Here is a 22,077-nt window from a genome sequence, read left to right on the forward strand (position 1 = left end):
GCTTTATTATAGGTGTGATCATGTGACCAAGAGCCGCATGCAAGAGTTCACACCTGTTATTTTTTTAACTTATGCATTAATGTTTGTTGTTTACCCATCATGGTTCCTAAATTGCCGCAACACCTGCCGGTACGTCTCATAACTAGACCACCATTAAAACTTCCAGGTGGAACCGAGCCAATCAATTACTTTGATTGATCAGTAAAATGCCCAGAGGAGATGGAAACGCTGTGCGGCAATGCTGCCGCAGAATCTCAATACACTCCAGTGGCATTTCTCTACTCGTGCCCGCCTTGATTTTATTGACATTTGTTTGAGAAACTACACAGAGGAAATTCTTGCTTAGCACCCCGTTAATCTTTGTAAAGCGCAAGAAATCCGTATGAGGTGAGGAGATAAGGAAGAAGTTTCAGACAAAAGCAAGCGCCTTATTCTTCACCTCCTTTCATCTGCTCCTCAATGGTGTAAAAACAGCCAACCGTGGCTGGCATATTCAAGACTTTTCAATGCCAAGCTTGTGGTTTCAAATCAATGCAAGGCAGTGGACTAAATGTTCACTTCAGGGAGAAAAAGATTAGGATACAGGGGTAGCTATTAAAATGCACGATGTAAGCTTTATCCTTCCCGTAAAGCATTGCCGATCGCACCGCTCCAGGGGGAATTTATTCAACATGCACAGAAATAAACAGATAGGCAGAGCTAAAACGCCAGTATTGAGTCTTTATTGAACTTCCATGGTACAGAAAGACCACATTTCTACAGGAATGCTACTAAAAATCACAAGACTGGATATCTGGAGGATTGCACGAGCTACGCATGATGCCACCAGCACTATGTGTGTAGTGGGAATCTGTGTGTGTTTGTGTGTAACTGGTAGGGGGAGGGGAGGAGGGGGTCATGCCTCAAAGCTGCTTAGAAAAGTTGCCAGACACAAAGTGACATTTGGCTTTGAAAGGGTCTAAAAGACATCACTCACTGATAGGTAAAATAGACATTTTATAAATAATAGATTCAAAGCAACTCTCACAGGTGTATACATGCAGATTCACAGGAGATACAGAAACGATGCTCCTTGATGTTCTACTTTCCTTTGGTACACCCAAGACAGCTAAAAAAATGCTGATAATAATGTGAGAGGGAACAATGGTGGTTTTGTTTTCCAGATTGAGATACTTGGCTGTCGGGTGAAAAGAAGAGGGGGGGAAAAAAAGAAGAAAAACATCTTGTTGTGCTAACATCAGTCCTTTGATCACATGTGCAGTTCACTGATACATCAATCTGTCTTTGTAGTGTACTATCCAAACCTTTGGGAAACATCGATTTTCAGCAGGAACGGTTCCTCGCTTCCATTCATGTCCTGAATATTTGAAGTACCTGTGCAGCGTCCGGCAGAAAAAAGGTTCGCCGAGAAAAGGTGAAAGTCGGCCAGATAATTAAGAGAACAAATCATGAGGAAAAACTGAAACAAAAACAGGCTCCTCTGCATAGTGCAGAGGGATATAGCCACACTATTTGCATTTCGGGCGCCCAAAGCGGGGAATAAACAGCAGTTTTTGGAGCGTGACATGTTAAACACATTGGCTGCTGGCTACAGCCGTGCCAAACAGCTTTGTGAAATGCCCCGTTCAGTGTGTGGAGGTGCTCAGAATGGCTTTTTAACCATCTACAAGCCTGTTAATCTGAGCCAAATTTGAGTGTCATGTTATGTAAAAAGAAGACTCTGCCGGGATTGCCATTAATACTAAACAGCTTCACATGTGGGGCTGGATCGGTGGGAACGGTTGTGGAAGCACAGGTAGGGCATTTCGGGGATAATGGGATGCTTCATGGTTGTTTAAACTGCTTGTTTGTGAATTAGTCGTGGCGGGTCGAAGCTTAGCAGAGCTCGGGGCCAAATAAAGGCTGGAAAACGGAGAACATGTCACAGTGACGCAGATCCACATTAACAGAAATTTACACCAAGCCAGAAGGAAGGAAGGACGGACGGACGGAGGAAAGGAGGGAGATGAGTTCAGATGTTCCTTTTTTTTTTTGTTTTTGTTTTTTTAGACCTCAGGGAAGCAGGAGTGTTTTGTGATGGCTGGATACCTGGGATCCCTGAATTCATTTCACAGTTTAGAGAAAATAAAAACGGTGCTGCGGGCGCACCCTCCGGTCTTGTTGATGCTCCTCCTCAGGCCCCGTAGAAATGTTTACCATATGGAAAAACAGTCACCTCAGAGGTTCACAACAGGGATCCTGACACAGCAAGAGACACAGAGGAGAAGAGTGAGAGGGATAGAAGGAAAGGAAGAAGCTGGGGAGGCCCGGCGATGGAAGGAAAAGGCAGAAGAAGAGAGGAGAAGTGGAGCACAAAAGCCTGAAGCTGGAAAAGTTGTGTACATGCAAAAGGAACGCTGCGTCGCAGGGGGACGGAGAGGGTGGCGGGGGGGAGGAAGAAACGGAAGAGCAGCGAGGAAGGAGGAGAGGAAGGTGGAGGTGAAGCTGATGGGAGGGGAGGAAGTGAGAGGGGGAGCACTGGAGTGTAGCTCTATAATTATCCTGATTGAGATTAACTTTAAATACTCTCGAATATAAGCATCATTTCATGGAGGGTGGTTGGGCGCCTTTTTTGATAGGCCCAGGATGACTCATCCGGTGAGGGAGTTTAAAACACTGATACATCTTAGAGCAGCGCCAACACTTCAGGCCTGAATACTCCACAGAGAATAGCACCACCGTCCAATTACACTCCAGGTACGTCCTTACAGTGCATGCGAAAAGGTAATACGGGTGCTTCACACACAGACACGGAAGAAAACTTCAATCCAGGGGTTGCACGGAGACTCGCACACGCACATACGGCTTAGAGACTGACACAAACACGCACGCACGCGCACACACTCGGGCCGTGTAGAGCTGGTGAGGCGACTCATTACCTCTCCCTGTCGGTGAAGGAGGAGGAGGTGCTGTGCAGCGTCTGCCGGCTGTCCTCCGAAGCAAGGGAGCGAGGGAGAGCGAGGGAGAGGGGGGGTGCTACGCCACGGGAAAGCGGGGGTGGATGCTGGGAACAGCTGCGATCGTAACTGGGAGAGAAAGGATAGTCAGATAGATAGATGGAGGAAGAGGAGGGGAGTAGGGGGACAAGATTTGCAAAGGATGAAGAGTTAAAGAGGCAAGCAGTCGGCATGGAGTGGGACACAAGTGCGAGGACGAAGAGAGATAAGACAAACGAGAAGAGAAACGGGGCATAAACAGATGCAATAAAGTTAGTTTGAGTTTGAGACAGATATTACAGTAAGAGACGGTTAGAGAGGGCGAGACGGATACGAGGAAACGACAGAGAGATTGAAATGAAGAGAGGCGCGGAGAGGAACGATAAGGAGAGCGATCAGAATGAAAGACACAGAGGGAGAAACAAAGTCAGAGAACATCAGGAACAGCCGATCCATTTAGCATCAGCGAACACATTATCCTGCCACTGTGAGAGAGAATTAGTGCACTCATCGGACTCATTAAAACACTGTCGGAGAGGGGAGAGAGGAGGGGGGGAGGGAGGCAGAGCGAGAAATGGGGAAGGAGACTTCACTGTGAGATGTGGGAGAGAGGGAGGGAGTCAGAAGGTTGGAGGTGGGAAGGATGCAACAAGGCGAAGAAACGGACGGAGCAGTGGCGCGTGACTGAGGTGTTGTGCCATTACTCCTGTAAGGAGAGGGGAGTTCTGGTGAAGACGCAGTTGAGAGGCGCAGGTTCGGGCTCTTTGGAACACTTAGACGCACAACAAAGCTGTTCTCACCGCCATAAAAGCCCTCGTGCACCCTCATCGTCCCTCAGTAACACCTGTTCTTTCCTGGCTGACTCCTCTCACTGTACGCGCACACACAAACACACACCGTCACACACTTGATGACATTAGCCACACTGACGATTTTAGGGCTGGGAAAATCACTGAGCACATATGCCGCTCTTCTATAATCATAATGAACTGGACTGTGGCCAATTTCCACTATAGGCTATCATTTCGGTCCATCTGTACCCCCTTCCCGTTCCTTCCGCGGCACTTTCTCCCTCTAACACATGGTGTTATTTACACATTTATGACACTGAAGTACGAGCCAGTCTATAGAGAGGAGCTGCTGCCATGTCTCCAGACTGAATCCCTGCAGTTCTCGCTATTCTAATACCACTTGGGATTCACTAAGCAGTGTAGGGTTTTTTTGTTTTTTGTTTTTTTGCCAGCGCCAGGTGAAGTAAGTTATCGAAACAAGAGCGAAGGCCAGTCTCAGGAACAGAGAGAAAGGGGGGCTTATCATGTATCAGCTCACGGCAAGCTGGAGGATTATCTGTGGATCTGCAGCCGGACTGGCGGTGCTGGGAGAGATAGGAGACTGGTGGGGGAGATAAGAGAAGTACCGGCTGTGCAGAGACAGGCAGCTTTAGAGCAAGGCACTGACGATAACTGGAACAAAGCGAGGAACCTAAAAGAAGTGTGTGTGTGGGGGGGGGAAGAGAACAGGTATTCAACGAAAGGAAGAGAAAAAAAATCCAGTGGGAGCCGAAGGGGAAGGAGAAACGAGGAGGGGAGGGGTAGATGGGGTATGAGGGGTAGATAATGTACGAGTGTGGGAGCAAAATTGAGATTAAGAGAGAGCGTGAAAAGGGGATATGAGGGAGAACAAATCATACCGATGCAGGCAATGAAAAAAAAGTGATACAACAGAAATTCAGGTAAGATGTGCAGATGAGATTACAGTAAGGAAGAGGAGGAGGAGTGCGAGAAGGGGGGGAGGGAGTGTGAGAGTGGGAAGAGAGGGGTCCCAGCGGTCAAATAAATGAGCCGTTATTGGTTTGATCAGCAAGGCGAAGAAGTGCTTCACTACATCGCGGAGAGATAATGGCCATGTGTGTACGGATCACCTCCTACCTGCCTCCCCGGCCTGAAAACATAACACATGCACACACACACACCGCCCATTCTGCGTCTATACGCTCGGGGACGCCACGTGAACACCCAAAACTATAAGACAAGAGATCACTGGTTATAGTTAATGCTTAATCACTGCAACTTTAATGGCTCTAAATGATACATCTGTGCCAATCGTGACTTTTGGGAACACAAGTGCTGTTAATAAAGTCATTAGTGAGCAATTACTCAGCTCTCATTTAGGCCCGTAACATAATCGGCGACAGGCGCACAGACAAGACGGGCAGGCCAGCGTGTGCGGGCAAACACATCTGCAGCCGTTAGTCTCCTCTTCAAGAAAAACCCCACTCATCTAAACCCCATGCATCTGTCCCATTACACACATGTGTGGGGGAAAATGGTGTCTCTTGCTTACTCGCTTTATTTAAAAAAACAACAACAAAAGTCTAAATACTACTACATAAAAAAGCAAATTCAGCACGCTCCTAAACTGTCTATAAAACATGAGGCATCTGGGTTTTTATGATGGATTTGACTTATAGGTCTCAAAATTAAAGACAATTAGGTGGTTATTAAAGCTTGTTTATGCCAATGAAAAACACCCATATGTCAAAATTTTGACTTACTCAAAAGTTTGAGTTAAAAATCCAAAGTTAAGTTAAGTCAAAATGAACTCTGCCTGGCAAAAAAAGAGAAAGAAAGAAAAGGGGGAAAAACTCAGTGATGGAAACAAGTTCCATAGATGGTGCCATAAACCTGCATTTTTAATTTATTTCCAGCAGAGGGAGACTCATCTGGGTCCAAGAGGAAGCCTGGCTGTACAGGAGTCTAAGATAAAGTGGTAATGATGCTCACCTCAGAGCTGAAAAATGAAACCAGTCCATAAACTGCAGTTCCTCTAGTGGCCACTTGAGGTTGGCTACAAAAGTGAGTCAGTCGCCACTGACTTCTATGTTTAAATGGCCAACATACACCATTAAAAGGAATATTTGCAGCCTAGTATTAAATACAGTTTTGGCATCTATGGATTATTTAACCTTTATAACAACTGTACAGCAATGACATGTTTTATAAGTCAATTGTTTTGATGTTTTTAAGGCTTAAAAGCTGTGGCAACACAGGTAGCTTCAGTCAATAGCTGCCTTTAAGCTTGAGTCACACAAGCCTAGATACCAGTGTGTTAGCACAGGCCCTGAAAGAAAAAATGCAGTAGCTGGAGGTTGCTAGCAGTCGCTAGCATAAAACTGGTTGAAATAGAGATACACAGTGCTACACCAAAAACTTCTTGTAGTTGCTTTGGTTGTTAGCAAGTTACTGTGGTACCCTCAGTCTGCATGGAAAACAGCAGGTTGCCTGTAAATGATGCAAACCAGAAATAATGATATTCTGCCTTTAGAGAAGAAGTTGTTTGTTTAAAATGTGTTGGGTGGAGCAGTAAGGCATAACTTTTACAATGAAGGCGAATGTTTTCTGTTTGTGAACTCCACCACATTTTTTCGCAATTACTGCTCAGAGAGTAAATGCAGAGACCGCAGACAAGCGGGCGTTATTCATGTCAACTGTGGGTGACTGTGGTAACATGCTAGCAGGCAAAGTAATCACAAGGAAGTTTCTGGTGGAGCACCGTCAGGAACTTCCAGCGACGGTGCAAGTCTGTGCTTCAGTTTTAATGAGTGAAATTCACAGCAGTATTTTAATCAGTCTGTTAATTAAGACTAATTAGCAGATGTCTGTGTCTTTGTGTTGCTCACATACAGTTTATGGATGCTACTTGCTCAGCTTGCTAACCCGAGTTCGTTAGCCTTAGCCAATTACTCCGTCCACTTGCCCAAATACAGCAAATACAGGCTCCACAAACCAATATGGTCAGCAGCCAAAATGCTAAATTTGAAGCTTCCACCAAACAATGGGTGACATCATGGCTTCATAGGTATGTCCACTTCCTATGTAAAGTCTATCCTAACGAGTTTGTTTTTGGTCTTATTCATTTAAGAGAAGATTATGAATTTTACTTAGCAAATCATGCTCCCATTCGGAGTAAAATAATCAATAAAGCAGGCTGTGATTCAGCCCATGGCTAGCATGTGATTAACACAGTGTTACCTATTAGCACGCATACTTGCTTACTGGTTAAAAAAACAAGAGAGCGACATCCGAAAACACTCATCTCAAGGACTCAGCACAAGTGAAGACTTTGTGAACCCACCGGTGACATCACAGTTTATGGCCTTGTTTTCTTTTACATATGCTTTACTCTGTTAACACTTCTGACCTGTCCTGACAAGTTTCTGAGTCAGGTATAACCTACAGTGAAGATTAGGCCAAGATTAAGATTTTGCCTTTCTGCACCCTCTCCTCACTGTCTTTGGATAACAACCAGGTCATCAAATCGAGATTAGTCCACTTACAATTATTAAAATATTAATGAAGTGCAATTATCTAGTAATTAATGAGATAAAAGTCTGAAGACAGAAAACATTTTTTTTTCTGTAGCAGAATATTTTGTTTTTAATCATCTCATTACGCCTCAGGTTTTTCTTTCAACTCCTTGGTGGGGTTACAAATCCCCATGTTGGGACTGTTCTAATCAAACATTCAGCTGGCCTCAACACATCCCTGCTTTAATGGAAAGAACCATGATTTTAAAATAAAGAACAAAAACAAGATGATAATTAGCAGCTCATACACCTCTCTCAACATTAAAGTGTCCAAGATGCTGCTACATTCATATGCTTCCACTGAAGTGTGCAATTTCAGTTTTTGGAAAATACCCAGTTTCTATTTCTTACCATTGTAAAAAAAAAAAAGGCCCTGAGGTATTTTAACCAGAAGAATCCAGTAACACCACCCTGCTGCGTGTCAGGCTTACACAAGGAAAGTCGCCTCATCCTTACTCAGCAATGCCCACCTCATATTTATGTGGTCATGGACACAAAAACACACACGACACGGTGGAGGAGAGAATTTTGGTTCCTACCAGAGTTTGGCTGTAATGATGACTGCTGTCAGGATGAGCAGCGAGGAGATGGTCACGGTGACATAGAACTGTGGGTCCACTGTAACACACACATTTACACACACACTCACGAAGTTATTCATCTCAGATTGTTTAGCTGTATCCAGAACAAAAGAAGAAAACAGTGTAGCCAGCTGAAACATCAAATTGGACGTGCAAGACTCTAGCCTCCAACTATCACACCCATCCGATGACGTCTCCTCTGTGTTTTGCAGTTATGACAGCGGCTAATTCTTCCCTGTGAGTGATGAGAACTTTATTAGGCAATCCCCGCCGCAGACACAGCCGGGTGCACACAGCTGGGTGTCAGCCTTCACCCTCATGACAGCTAATTCCCTAGAGGACTCCTGGCATGTGAGTGTGTTCGCTCACTGCAACTCATGGACACCTTTATTTAGAAATCCTTCATCTCTTGATGCCCACCTTCCTCAGGCTCTGTCTCCTCTGCCTCAGTCCCACCATCCTCCACTCCCTTCTTGGGCTCCAGTGGTGGCTGCATGCTTTCGTCAGGGTAAAGCCAGTTCTCAGGCGTGGCGGTGCTGGCCTCTTGCTGGTTCCCATGCAGGTACAGGTGATCGGTTTCCTGGCTGGAGAGGAAGTGGTAGGTCTCGTCCTCCAGCTGCTGCGTGGGACCCCAGACCACCGCCCACAGAGGGGTGGGCGTGACTTGGGCGGTGACGGACAGCTGGACCGACAGGGCGTCCACCTGCTCCTCGGCCTCTCTGTCGTCACGGTTACAGGTGGAGGGCTGTGTCACCAAAGCAACCAGGAGGAGAGAGATGAGGCCAGTCAGTCGTGCGACAGGAGAGATGGAGCTGGAAGGAAAGGTGAAGGAGAAAGGATGAGAGAGGGTGGAGTGACAGGACAGTTATCTGAGAAAATGCATTGTCCGCGGCCGCCCTGCACGACCTCAACAGCTTAGACATTGATTCTCAAGCCGGCCATCACTCAGAATGACATTTTATGCATCTGCGTCCCACACATCTCTCCACCTCAGAAACTATCCATCTTACCATCTCTCCATCGCTTCACTCTGTTCACTGAGACTCCTCTTCTCCGATCATCTCTCTCTGTAAGATAAAACAGAGGGGCAAGAGAGGAATAAAAGCCAGAAAGGGGGGAGGGTCCTGCTTTTTGTCGCCTCCTTTCTTCTTCTTCTTCTTGTGTTTTGCCACATAAAATCCATGTAAACACAGACAGCAGCAAGAGTGCTGGCGAAAAGCCAACTCTGTCACATTTTGAAAGAAGCACACACGCGGACTCCCCGGGGCATCACAATCTAAAGCTCAACTGTCCGCCACATGTTCACACACATCTGCATGGTAAAAAAAAAAACATCCAGAAGTACACACCGGTCGTCTGCTCTGCCCTGTCACACACATCCACAGCGCACTCACACCTGAGCACGGCACATTAATCATCATTAGAGTCGTCATGCATGGAGCGAGTACTCTATAAGTCACTTTGAGCAGAGAGAGATAACTTCCTATCAACAACTACTGCATAAATGCCACAGAAATGTCACTCAGAGACACACGAACACACGCGCTCCGACACATATCAGTTATCATGCCTACCTCTGGCTGTGGAGAGAGGGAATGAGAGAGGGAGACAGAGAGAAAGGGGGAGATACAGGGAGAGAGAGAGAGAGAGAGAGGGAGGGAGGGGAAAAAAAAGCATCGGTTGCCTTAGCGACTGAGACATGCAGAGTCTGGTGGAGTAAGAGAGGGGAGAGAGAGCGACGTGGGGAGGGCAAGAGACTGTAGGAAAGAGATTTAAATGCTAATTATGTGTTTTTTTTAAAATGGGTTCAATTAAACGGACACAGAGGAAAAAGAAATGAATTTGACGAGCCAAACAGAAATGATACCGAGGACGACATTAATAAGCTCATTTTGGAGGCGGAGGTTAAAAAAAAAAGAAGAAACCTCTCCAATTGTGTTTACAAAGACAGCAAGGACACCCCAGAGAGAAAAAAAGAGACAGAAATACAGACAGTAAAGAGGAAGAGGCGCGAGAGAAAGGAATGACGGGAATAAAATTTAATTTACATTCATTTACGCTGGCAGAGGAGGCTAAAGAACTGGTGTTTCCAGAGGAGACGGGGTCAGACGGAAATACAAAAAGAGCAAAAAAGAGATGCAAATTTGTTGGTGAGAGTCACAGTGTGACAGCTTTATTGTATGTGAAAATAATATTTACACAGAAAACAATCTGCTTATCGCGCTCACACGCACACTCGCTCACTTTCTCCTTCCAACACTGATACTCGGTCTGTCACACTTCACACCCCTGCACCCTCCCTCGCTGTCACTTCGCTCCCACCCTCTCATTTCCTCTTCATGGCTGCAGGCCGTGGTGTTCTCGGCACGAGAAAGCAGCGCTCACTGGAGAGCGCAGCGGAGCCACGAGCCGGACCCTGCGTCCTCCTCCACGGCGGCGGACCGGCTGTCTTTTCCTTCATCGCCGCCTTCGTCGTTATCCTCGTAATCTAAATTAGACGAGGGGGGTCATAACGATTTTTCACGACAAGCATCACCTAAAATTAACACGACCGTATTCATTTCGGCAATTCCACGGTTGCTCATTAAACGTGTGAGGCAGCAAATGAAGATGTGAATGTGTGTGAAATTGCAGCGTGTGTGTGTGTACCATCAGTCTCCTCATCATCTTCAGTGTCTCCCTCTGACTCCAGTAAACAGGAATCCATTAGACTGTCTATCCTTGCCGTGACATCACCCCTGTAACATTTACACCCGCAATTAAATAAAGCAGGCGCTTTGAACTCGTTATAGTTCACAGAAGAGCCCGATTTCATCTCAAGTGGACCAAACAGTAAAACTACTGCATAGCAACCTATAGATCACACTCTGGCAACACTCACATTTAGAAAACAGATGAAAAACAGCCTGAGATGTCTGAGGAAAAAGGTGCTGCTGTAGAAATACGTCTCAATTTTGCATGTTCACTCAATCTACTCTCATTAGATGTGCATTATCATTTACACAGCTGATCTACAAAGGCACAAAACACTTCATATGTGGAGTAAATCACAACTGAACAACCACAGTATGTTCTGATTAATGAGTCCTCAAACTCGGTGTGTCGTGGAAATACTTTCAACTTTTCACAGATTTTTACTCCCGGTACAGTCAAGCTGGTACCACTGCACCGAGATTTCGTCAAAAAATTGGAAGTATTCATGACTTTTCTTTGCAAACCCGTCCAGTGGACCAGATTGGGCCCTGTGGCAGGCTGGTTCTAGCCCCTTATATTCACCTTAGATTTAACACCCCCTGAACCAAAAGCATGATATCAAGATAAATGTGTGTGTCAAAATCAATTAAACCCATTAGCACATTAAATCCAATTATAGCTTTAGAATTAAAAGTGCAGCTGACCTCAGAACAAACAATGAATATTCAAATAAGGAAGATAATTGAGCAGCTTGGATCTATAATCTTTTTAAGCCAGTGGTGTTGACAAGTATCGCTCCCACCTTTGCCTCCCGGAACTCGGGAGCTGCTCCCAAACGATGAGGTCTTGACCTCCGGTGACCCATCGATGGTCTCCGCTCCCAGTGGTCCATGCTGCAAAGCAGATGATTCTGGGAGCGTCAGGCCAGGTCAGAGAGGCCAGGTACCGACACTGAGGCAGAGAGAACACTAGAGAGAGGAGAGAGACATGATGGGACCGGAAGTCAACGGAGGAACATAAAGTGTGTAAAACTGCGTTTTTACATTCTCGGTAAATTAAAATTGGTTTGTTCGTTTTCCAGCAATACAGCACTGGTCCCCAGTCTAGAACCAGTTCCGCATATGCCGCCTCCCCTAAAAAATAGCTGGCAGAAACACACCATCACCAATCTGCTGGCCTCAAAGCTGGAATTGCTGCGGGATGCAGCCCCCAGACTCTGTCCACAATGATCTCCTTCCCACGGTAATTATCCCAGCTTCTGTTAGCAACACTGCATAATTATTGGTTTTCAAAGGTGCCAAAAAATGGTCTGGTTCTCTGAAGATACCAAAGCAGTGCGGGCTTTGCAACAGCACCTGCAATGGTTAAAAAAGAGAGATGTGGGACTCACAATTTAGCCTGCTCTCTCCATTCGCCAGATCGTAGCAGGATCCAATTAGGAGGCCTCCCGTCTGGTGAATACAATCTGTTACTCCGGTGATACTGCTGTGATTGGTCAGTCTGGTCATCGTTCCTGTGATAATTGGACAGATGTTAGGTGGAAGGATTATGCAGATTTCACTAAATCTGCCTTCCTTTTTGGATCTTCCTCTCTGACACACACACAGCCTACCGGTCCTCCAGTGCAGGATTTTGAGCCAGGCTCGACCATAAGCCAGGAACACTCTGTCTCCCCGCGGGCTGAGGGTTAGACGCCCGCACGCCTCCCCTCCGCAGCCTGTCACCTGGCTGTTCCAGTGGTGCAGCAGCCTCAGGGGGTCTCTATCCGAACCCCGGTTCTCCCACACAGACAACCCTCCCTCAGCCGAGCCGCTGAACACCAGTGGACCCTGAGACTGCGGAGGGCACAAGAGACACAGTTGTCATGGTGATTTAAGTCTTTACTCTGTGTGTGTGTCTGTGTACACGTGTCTTAGAGTGAGTGTATGCATGTTAGTGCAAATGCAAGAGAAGTGTGTGAACAGTTTTAAAATGTCTCTGTGCTTCTGCTGCTGGTTATAAATGGATTTTGCGTTTTGCATGATAAACAACACAGAGGATGACAATGATGTGCTACGCTTTAATGCTTCAGGCATATTATGATGATTGCAAATTGAAAAAAAAATGTGCATATCCAGCTCTGGGTTTCAATATTCATAAAAAAGCCTTTTTTCGCTCAAAATATATACAGTATGCTCTAAAATTGGACGAGCTCCACAGCTTACATCTTAACAAATATCTTTGATTTCCATTTGAAAGCAATAAACAAGGAAAGCTTGCGTGAGGATGATGTGAAGAAATATAGCCGTTTGATTTCCGGGGAAGAGGCTTTTTCACAAATTACTAATCAAGAGTTTGAAAAACTACGTTAGACAGCCACAGAAGGGAAACGAAAAAACTCTTCAAGTTAAAAATAGGCTGAAAATGAAAACAGCTTGAGCATCCTCCGTGTGAAGAGAGCGTGATGGTCAGCAGGTGAGTGACCCACCCACCTGGATGGAGGTGACGGCTTCCTGGTGAGCATTGACTGACTGGCAGTTTTGGAAAGTGTCCCAGCTCCAGGCTTGAACTTTCCCCCCGTCTGCGGGGTGACAGAGTGTGAGGTTAATACGCGCTGACAGGCGACTGGCAGTCATTATTGTGGGTTACGGTTGACCCACCTGAGCCTGGCTGCCTAAACTGTGTGCCTCCATCACTGTGATTCAGCTCGATAACTCTGAGCTGCTCTCCCTAACTCACTGGCAGATGATGCCACATTGTCAGACTCTGCATGCATATTAGTCCCATAAACAACAACAACAACAACAACAACAACAACAAAAAATGGGCACATACATGCACAAAAATAGATATGTCACCAACACATACTGTCCTCAGGAGAACACACCTGATCCAGTGATGATGTAGCCATCCTCCTCCGGCACAAAGCAGAGCGCGGTCACAGCGTTGAATGTGTAGATAGACTTAACACACTGCCCTGAAGGAAACAGTAAAAATCTAATTTAACTGACAGGGCGCAGGCCATCAGTCACACAGGCAAACATTGATTACGATGCACACATTTCCCACACACAACCCTCAGGCTCCATCTACCTATATATGTATGTCACTCTATGTCACTGTGTGTGTGTGTGTGTGTGTGTGTGTGTGTGTGTGTGTGTGTGTGTGTGTGTGTGTGTTTAAGCCTACCAATACTCAGGGCCCAGATCTTCACATAGCAGTCCACTGAGCCACTCAAGATAAACCTCTCTTTGTCGGACAAAGACAGGGACCAGGCTGTCGAGGGGGTACGCGCAGACCAAACAAAGAGCAGAATGGGGACAGAGGAGGGGAGACGGAAAGAGAAAAGAGATTACGCTGGCAAAAGGCTGTAAATAAGTGATGATGCGCAAAATAAAAAAGAGGAGACCGCAAGACAAAGACTGAAAATGACTAAAAAGGAACCATGTAATTAGTAAGAGAGACTGGTTCGACTGAGCTGCGTCATCAGTTCACTTCTAGACTTGGTATTTTAAGTTGGGGAAGCAGGTGGGGAGGGGATGTAGGAGGAGAGCCGGAGATGTGTTGGAGTGCAAATGATGGAAGGCTGCCTGCTTCAGACAGACAGTGAACTCTCTAAAGTGTCCACTGTGGTTACCTCTCTCTGGGCTGATCTGATGAACTGCTCCTATAATTACCAAACCGCAGGACAGAGGCATTACTCAGCTCTGCTCGGCCCACATGTTAGGATGTGTGTGTGCGTGTGTGTTTCCTCACCCAGCCTCTTGCAATACTCAGGGGGAGGTGCTGCCAGACAGGTGACCCCGCCGGTGTGACCTCCTAAGTTCTTGTGCTCTGTTGCAGTGGGAACGTGCCACACCTTCACTGTCGTATCTCGACTTAAGAGTGAGAATGACGGACGGGAAGAAAAAGGGAGGGCCCAGGAGGAAAGAAAGAGAGAGGGGGGAGAAAACAAGCGAAGTTAAAAGGCGTTCCACATAAACCGCAAGAGATTTGCGCCGAGTGATCAGGCAGAGGAAGAAAACCAAATATATGTCAGACAGCGAGGGAGAGAGCAAGAGCCTATTAAGTGATAAATTAGGTGAAATGTTCACTTTGCATATCCATTATGCAAATCGAGTCTTCTTTTCCTGCTTTACCTCCCAGAAACCACCAGGTTGTCAACAGCAACCACGCAGGTGACTATGTCACTGTGACCCTGCAACAGCCTCAAGCGAAACTTCGCCTTCTCCCACGACGCTTTGAGGGATGTAAATTCAGCTTCTGTAAAAGAAATGATTTGTGCAATTAGCAGTGTTGACTCATCAGCACCCTGGCTCGTTAATCTACACACTTCTTCAATATGGATTAGTCTGCCACTGCAAAGCGTGGGGCTAAATTAGCTCCAAGGATGCAAAACGTGGGCCCTGTCTTCAGGGAAGCATATGCAGCCAGTTGGTTTTAAAACTGGCAGCCTCGTGAGCTTGTTAGGACTCCTTCGGGGCAAAGAAGAATAATCTGATTTTAGATGTTAATCACAAATTAGGGCACCGCTTTGTGCTTTTAACTGCCAGTGACAAATCGTAACGGCAATCTCTCCAGCCACTTTTCTTAATTATCCCACCTTCCTGCCGTAGTAGCCGCTCCTCGTCAGAGCCCGCGCAGTCGCCTGACACGTCCCGACAGTTATCTGACACCTTGGCCGCCGCTGTCCTTTCCCGCTCTCTGCCCATCTCCGCCTTCCTCTGCCTGGCAGCCGGGGCTGGCGCTGCTTGAGCTCTGGACTCCTCTTCTCCCTTAAGGATCTTGGAGGCTGGAGGCGTCTGTGATGGAAGGGCCTCAGGGACATCCTCCCTGTGCCAGTGCAGAAAGCAGGTGCTGAATATATAATCGAGATGCAAACTGCACACAGTCACAGCTTGGTGACAGTGAGGATACCTGCGGAGGATCTCCAAGTGTCATACAAACTAAAATAATACTCCTGTAAGAGTAGTAGTCTGTAGTCTGCCTGCCAGGAGAAAATCAGCGTACTTCATTCAGTTTTATGTTAATGTCCACACACATGCGGATTTCCCTCCTTAGGGGCTCCAATAAGGACAACGACATCCCTGAATGATGTTTACACATGACGAGCAGAAGAAAGTTCCAAATTTCCTAAAGCATGACAGTATTTGACCTGCAATGTGTTTGGATAGACATACAAAACAGATCAAAGGCTTCAAAGTGAATGTTGTTGCTTTTGAAGAATTATGTTTCTCTTCATCTGCCCCCCCACCCGTGGCTGGTACCTCTCCCTCACTTCCTTACACTTGTCTTTTCATCTTCTCCTTTTTTCCGTCTCCCACAATCCCAAGAGTTTGCTGCGGGCCAGAAAGCTGCAGCTGAAGCTCAGCCAATCTGGAACGAAGCTCCGCCTTCCTGGAGATCTGAGAAGGGAAGAGGCACGAGATTGGTTGTAAACCAAGCTGCTAAATCCACAAGTTGTTTATATGCACAACCAACATACCCGGCCTGTCTCGATTTATTAGACTGCAGCCCGCAACATACAGCATACTCCTGTTAGATTGTGAGCTTTGAAATATGCATGAATGAGTGAATCAAGCGTGTCAATTTTAGATTAGGTGGCTGGTTCCTCGGTTAAAGGAGCACTCCCCTAGTTTTTATTTCTCAATTTATTTGTCAGCGTTTTACTCTGCCTGTGAAAATCAGTGTTTGTATCTTTCGTGGCTCTCGGCGGAGCTTCGAAATCATCGTGGTTTTTACCAGCAGGAGATTGCGGAATACAGATTTTTAAAACACGGGTTCAGGCATTTGAAAATCTCCAAGGCGCAGTGCATCTAACACGCTTTTGCATTGTGGGAAATGTATTCTTAAAACAGAACAATAAAGTGTTGCTGTGTGATCGTAATATTTGATCATCAGCTGTGGAAGAGCCACTTTAATCTAGGTAAGACTAGTTAAGACTGCCGTCTACTTTTCTAATTAAAAATGGAACCAGCAAATAGATCTGTCAGATCAATTATTTAAAGAAAAGGCACAACGTTTCACTCTAAAACAGGAGTATCAAACATGCAGCCTCTGCAGGCCACAACTGGACCACCTATTGTGGCATGCACATATATATAAATACCTAGAATGGACAGGAGGGCAGGCTAGAGGTAGCAGAGCTGAAGATTTTCATTAGGAGTGGATTAGATCAGAATGACAGCTCAAATAAGTATCAAAGCAGAGATGGTTTGGAGTTGTGCAGGGGAGGGATAGTGGAGATACTGGACAAAGGATGCTGAATGTGGAGCTGTGTGTAGTGAAGGAGGACATGCAGAGGGCTGATGTGAGAGAAGAGGATACTAAGGATAGGTGGGAGGAAGATGATCGACTGTGGAAACTCCTAAAGGGAACAGCCAAAAGAAGAAGAAGAAGAAGATTGTATTTTGTTGGATAAAAATTGTTTTGAAAGAGGTTAATGATTCAGACCTCTAAGATCATGACATGAGCCATTCTTCTCATTTTTACAGGCTTCTTATAAACAAAGACATTCCCTGTGGCAAGTAGGTTTTGGAATGAAGATCCATGATCACAAAGTTACAGGTTTCTTTGTAATAACAGAACGTGGAAAAACTGCACTTATTTTTCTAAAACATCTCAGGTTGCACTTCATCTGTTTTGTGAATGGGAGGCTTGTTAAACGCATTCAGAAAGTCGATCTTCACATTGTATTAAAAAAAAGGAGAATTTAAAAGTCTGCTTTTATTACATGATTACTATGAAGTGTTTTCACCGGTAGGGCCCACCTGAGATCAAACTCGGTTCCTAGTGGCCTATGAACTTAAATGAGTTTGACACCGCTGCTCTAAAATGTAGCGAAGTAGCGAAATAAATGGTAATGCTGAAGGAAAGCACATCAAAATTAAGTTTCTTCTCCCACACGGCAAAGTAACACTTCATTTTTCACCTTTATTGGATTATTGTGATCTGCTCTTGATGAAAGAATCCCACTACGTTGGATACTCTAAACCATTGTGCCTTACCTTTTATTACTAGCTGTGAAAACTGCACATAACACTGTTCTCTAAAGTGATAAGAAGCCAGCTGTATATGTCCAAAGACTAAAGCAGGCTGTTATAAATGCATCTCTCCTTGGCCTGGTTCCTTCCTCTGATTGGTTTAAATACACATGTGTTTAAACCGCGAATGTTTGCTTGCAGAGTCTAAATAAAGTCAGACGCACCTGCTCCTCTTCCTGGTTTCTCCTATGGAACAAGCTGAGATGTTTGAACTGGTTAGTATGGGGATTTTTAAGCTATTTTTTAAAAGACTGCAGAAGCAGCAGGTGCATTTACTCCTAAATTTGCACTATAATTGATTTGAAATTGTAGCCGTTTTGATCTTTTCCTGCACATAAAGTCGATATCATCTTCCCTGTATTGGTTTTTTAATCTAAACTTTCATCACATTAAGTAAAGGACACAATAAAGCCACTTTCAGCTGCTTCCTTATCCACGAGGGGTCGCCACAGCAGGTGGCTTTGCAGATGTTTTTTTTATGCTGGCTGCTTTTGCTGACGTAACCCCCAGGGGATTGGTTTCTCCTCCTGGGATCAAACTGAGGATCTTTCACTTGTTAGGCGAGTGTGTAAACCACTACATTGTGAAGCAAAGGATGCAATACTAAAAACTCTGAATATAACTGCATTTTAACAACACTGCAAGGAAAATGTTGCTACTCTTTTATGTTTTTCAGTCGCTTCATCACATTGCAATAGAGAGACGATCTGTTTTTATAAATAAGAACTGATTTAATTTGCACAATATGTTTGTTATTGTCACCGTTTCATATTACCTTTATGTTTTGATTCGTTTTTTTATGACGTAAAGTGTAAATGCTCCCGACTGACTTCCTCATAATCAGCTGATTTTTTAGACTTTATCATTTGGGTTTGCTCAATGATACCATCAAATATGTCAGTGGTTGTTAATCCTGTTAATCTTGTGTCATTTTTCTTTTTGCATAAGATGGCGTGTCCCTTTCACTCACTTTATGAAACTTTAGAGGGAAGCAAGGTCATTATGCTAACAGTGAAACTAAAAAAAGAACTAAACTGATACAAGCTAAATCACTCTTTGAAACAAAATTGAATTAAAAACAAAATGTCAAAAAACTCCGGCGGGAAGCATCCAGTTGCTGTGATACTTGTAGTGTCCTAATCTGCTGGCTCATCTCAGATCATCCTCTGTGATCCAGGTCCTACTTCATTTTCAGAATAGATATATTCAGGATCCTCTTTGTGATATCTTTCCAAACTGAGGGTTTTACTGCATATACATAATTCTGGCAGCACAATATTATAACCAGTATTTTACATAAGTGGGGCTCATTTATTTTAGTTTAACATCCATTTCTGTTTCTTAAATGGACAGGTATGCATAAACTTCTATTATGTAAGGTAGCAAAAACTTTTTACCCTAACTACAGCTGGAAATATGCATAGTTACACCATAAAGGTCAGGTTTAAGCCAAGAAATTATACAGAATCTGATTATACAGAACATGTCAGTACCAATGTTGCTTCTTCATTTCACAGCCAAACGCTGCATTCGTATGTGCTGAAATGTGACTGTATTAGAAAATGCCTTTGGCACAGAGGGAATCACGGCGAGATGATGGAGATGAACCTGGTATCTAAACGCAGGTAAATATTACAGCTTTCACGTGCTTTGACTGGCCATCTATCTCAAATGTTGATATGACCCTTGAAGGTTTACCCAGCATGCAATGTTTGACGTTTTCTCCAGTGAATGATGAGAAAACAAATCAAACATGAAGGATGCCATTGCTTGTTTGTGTTACTCCATGTCACAGAGATTAAACTGGTGTCATGCAATTGAAACTATGATGTACAAAGTTTGTCTTTAGACTTTGACACCTGGAGTTTTATATATGTTATTATATATACAGTTATAGATAGAGAGAGAGAGAGAAAAGCTCCAAATTTCAGCCCACCTGAGGCCCTGCAACTCATAAAATGCTTATATAGTAAGAAGATAACAACTTTCATGGATTCATTAAATAGACTAAAGTTACTGCACAAATCAAATGAGCTGGCTCTGAGGGGTCAGGTGGGAAGCACTGGTTGTTTTTCATTGAATGAACGTCCTCAAACTGACGGAACCAGCTAAACTTAAGGTTTAAAGCTCCGTCCAGATCCTTTACACGTGCTTTTAAACGTGCCTTCATCTAAGAATATATAATTAAAAGAAAAACGATCCTATTTCAGATGATGTGCAGGCTATTTTCGACAACTATGAATGCAGGTGTGTCTTGAAATTGAAATTTTGGCTTGCATTGTTTGTGCACAAAATGTTTGGGAAAAACGCTGCCAAATGCCTTTCAGCTGGAAATGTGTGTCACGCCATGCATGCATGCATTTACAGTCCTGCTGCCAGAACCAGGGGCAGCTCAGTACACGGAAATCACTGCTGTGGGGCTCGGCCACTCTCTTATTGCATTCACATTCTGGTCTTTAACACGCAGAAGCTCTCCTGAAGTTTCTGATTATTATATTTTCCAGATGCATTCGGCTCAACCTGTGATCTTCTGCTGTTCCTGGGGCGAAAACTGTCAAATTATTCATTGCACGGTTATTATTAATGCATGTTAATCATGGCTTTACGATGCCAACACTGTTAGTTTTAAGAAGCCTTACTTCACACCTTTTTGCAGCTGACTTGTACTGTGTGGCAAACCTCTAATGCTTACATTGACTGTGTGGTCTATTGAATAGACAGCTTTGTTGTAGTGACTGTCAGCAGGTCAATATCTATCTGATGTTTTTAATTTAGGCTAAATGTGTGTCTGTGCTGCTCTTGCAGGTATAACCTCGTGCTTCACCTGAGGGAAATTTATTCAGGATTTACACACAGGCTACACGGAGATGTAATGAAGAGGGAAAGGCGAATGAAGTGTTTCTGTACCTTGAATCTTTCCTCTGGGGTGAGATTGATTTTTATTTCCAGATTTTCAATCTGTCTCAACTTCTTCTGCAGCTTCCTCACCTCCCCCATTGGCGTTGTCTAACCCGGTTAGCTACACTTTAAAACTGGCTTTCAAGTTGGAAGAGAGCGTCAAACAAACAGCATTTCCTTTAAATAAAGAGTCTGAAGCGGTTTAAATAAATAAAGATGCATCGAGAGGCTTAGCAGGGCGGCTCAGAGACGTGTCGCCGGATGTTGACGATGTGTTAGAGGTGTATTACTGTCCTTACAGCGCCATCATGTGGCCCGTTCAGAAAGAGGTGCTAAATCCCGTTAATAAATAATAAAAGTACACCATGTCCTTACTTAAAAACACTGTAATGCGTATGTACGGTTTCGCATACACGAAATGATATAACTGTGTGAGGCTCTTCTTCAAAATCCAGGCCCTGAAGGTCACCATGACAACCGGAGGACAGAGCTGTAAAACTGTGCTGCATTCAAATGTACTCCCCATAGCTTGTATTTCTGAGCGTCCGACGAGTGAAAGACACTCGTTGAAAAATAAATGAATAAATAAAAAATTTAAGGAAACACAAAGTCGGTTAAACTTCATTATTCAGAGATAACAATGTGTCCAGTTAGGAAGCACTAACCACTGTGGATCATTTAACCTGCTTTGGTGCAAAGAAAGTGACAACATGAATAGTGGAGAGGCAACAACAAACAGCGCTCCCCCACAAAAGTGTATGCATTTTATCCAAATGCTTTATTAATCCCAGTGGAAAATTGTATTGTTACAGGTGGTCACTTTAAATATAAATATGAAAGATTAAAAAAGTTAACTCTCTATAAAAAATAAGTAAAAATAAGTGCAATATTAATTTTAATATTCCAAAGTTAAAATGATACTATGCAGAGTATAGACAGGATATTGCAAGTGAAAATAGTCAATTTATGATAAGGAAAGTTGTAAAGATGGCCAGAGGTAGGAATGATGTCCTGTAGAATTCTGTAGTGCATGTGGCTGAATGAGTATTTCCTGAACACGCTCCAGCACAAGATGAAGACAGCGTGACGGATTGTGCAATATTGACAATAGCTTAGACAGTATCCTCCTTTCTGACACCTCTGTCGGAGAATCAGGCTCCACACACACAACATTATTGGCCTTGCGAATCAGTTTATTCACTCTGTTGTTATCCACTTCCCACATTCTGCTGCTCCAGCACACTACAGCACAGCACAGCACAGCACGGCTCACGACAGACTCATTTTGCATGTGGTGTCCATAGATCATTGCATTCAGTTTGTGTACTATTTTTCTTTCTTTTTTTTCTAATTTGCTTTTTCCTAGTGTGCTTGTCATTAATGCATGAGACACTATCTGCAGGCCATTCAGGTTGCAGAGGTACTCCACCTCCTCCTCCTCGACTCAAGAGTGGTAGAAGTCGTAGATCCATAGAAGGGCATTAACCCACCAGGTCTGGTACCTGCTCCTTTACTTGAAGTGGAACAGGAGGAGCACTGAC

The 22,077-nt window shown here is 44.5% G+C and overlaps 2 protein-coding genes across 2 annotated transcripts; both read right to left on the reverse strand.

Moving 5' to 3' along the window:
* Window positions 1–700: 700 nt before the first annotated feature.
* Window positions 701–9,943, reverse strand: pianp (PILR alpha associated neural protein). The gene is made up of 6 exons (XM_005925184.2): window positions 9,497–9,943; window positions 8,933–8,989; window positions 8,343–8,734; window positions 7,881–7,959; window positions 2,919–3,065; window positions 701–2,238 (listed from the first exon to the last, which is right to left on the reverse strand). Exons 2-6 carry the CDS (start codon window positions 8,941–8,943, stop codon window positions 2,217–2,219), a joined length of 651 nt encoding a protein of 216 aa, XP_005925246.1. The 5' UTR covers window positions 8,944–8,989; window positions 9,497–9,943; the 3' UTR covers window positions 701–2,216.
* A 122-nt stretch (window positions 9,944–10,065) lies between these two features.
* On the reverse strand, window positions 10,066–20,960 carry si:ch211-154o6.3 (uncharacterized protein LOC563854 homolog). The gene is made up of 13 exons (XM_005925183.3): window positions 20,546–20,960; window positions 15,882–16,000; window positions 15,199–15,428; window positions 14,735–14,858; window positions 14,352–14,473; window positions 13,785–13,871; window positions 13,483–13,572; window positions 13,088–13,176; window positions 12,229–12,451; window positions 12,007–12,129; window positions 11,419–11,584; window positions 10,572–10,660; window positions 10,066–10,410 (listed from the first exon to the last, which is right to left on the reverse strand). Exons 1-13 carry the CDS (start codon window positions 20,633–20,635, stop codon window positions 10,304–10,306), a joined length of 1,659 nt encoding a protein of 552 aa, XP_005925245.1. The 5' UTR covers window positions 20,636–20,960; the 3' UTR covers window positions 10,066–10,303.
* Between the last annotated feature and the right edge of the window lie 1,117 nt (window positions 20,961–22,077).

This window comes from Haplochromis burtoni, unplaced genomic scaffold (genome assembly GCF_018398535.1).
Source record: "Haplochromis burtoni strain Fernald_Lab_line unplaced genomic scaffold, NCSU_Asbu1 Contig_80, whole genome shotgun sequence".
Lineage (NCBI taxonomy): Eukaryota > Metazoa > Chordata > Actinopteri > Cichliformes > Cichlidae > Haplochromis > Haplochromis burtoni.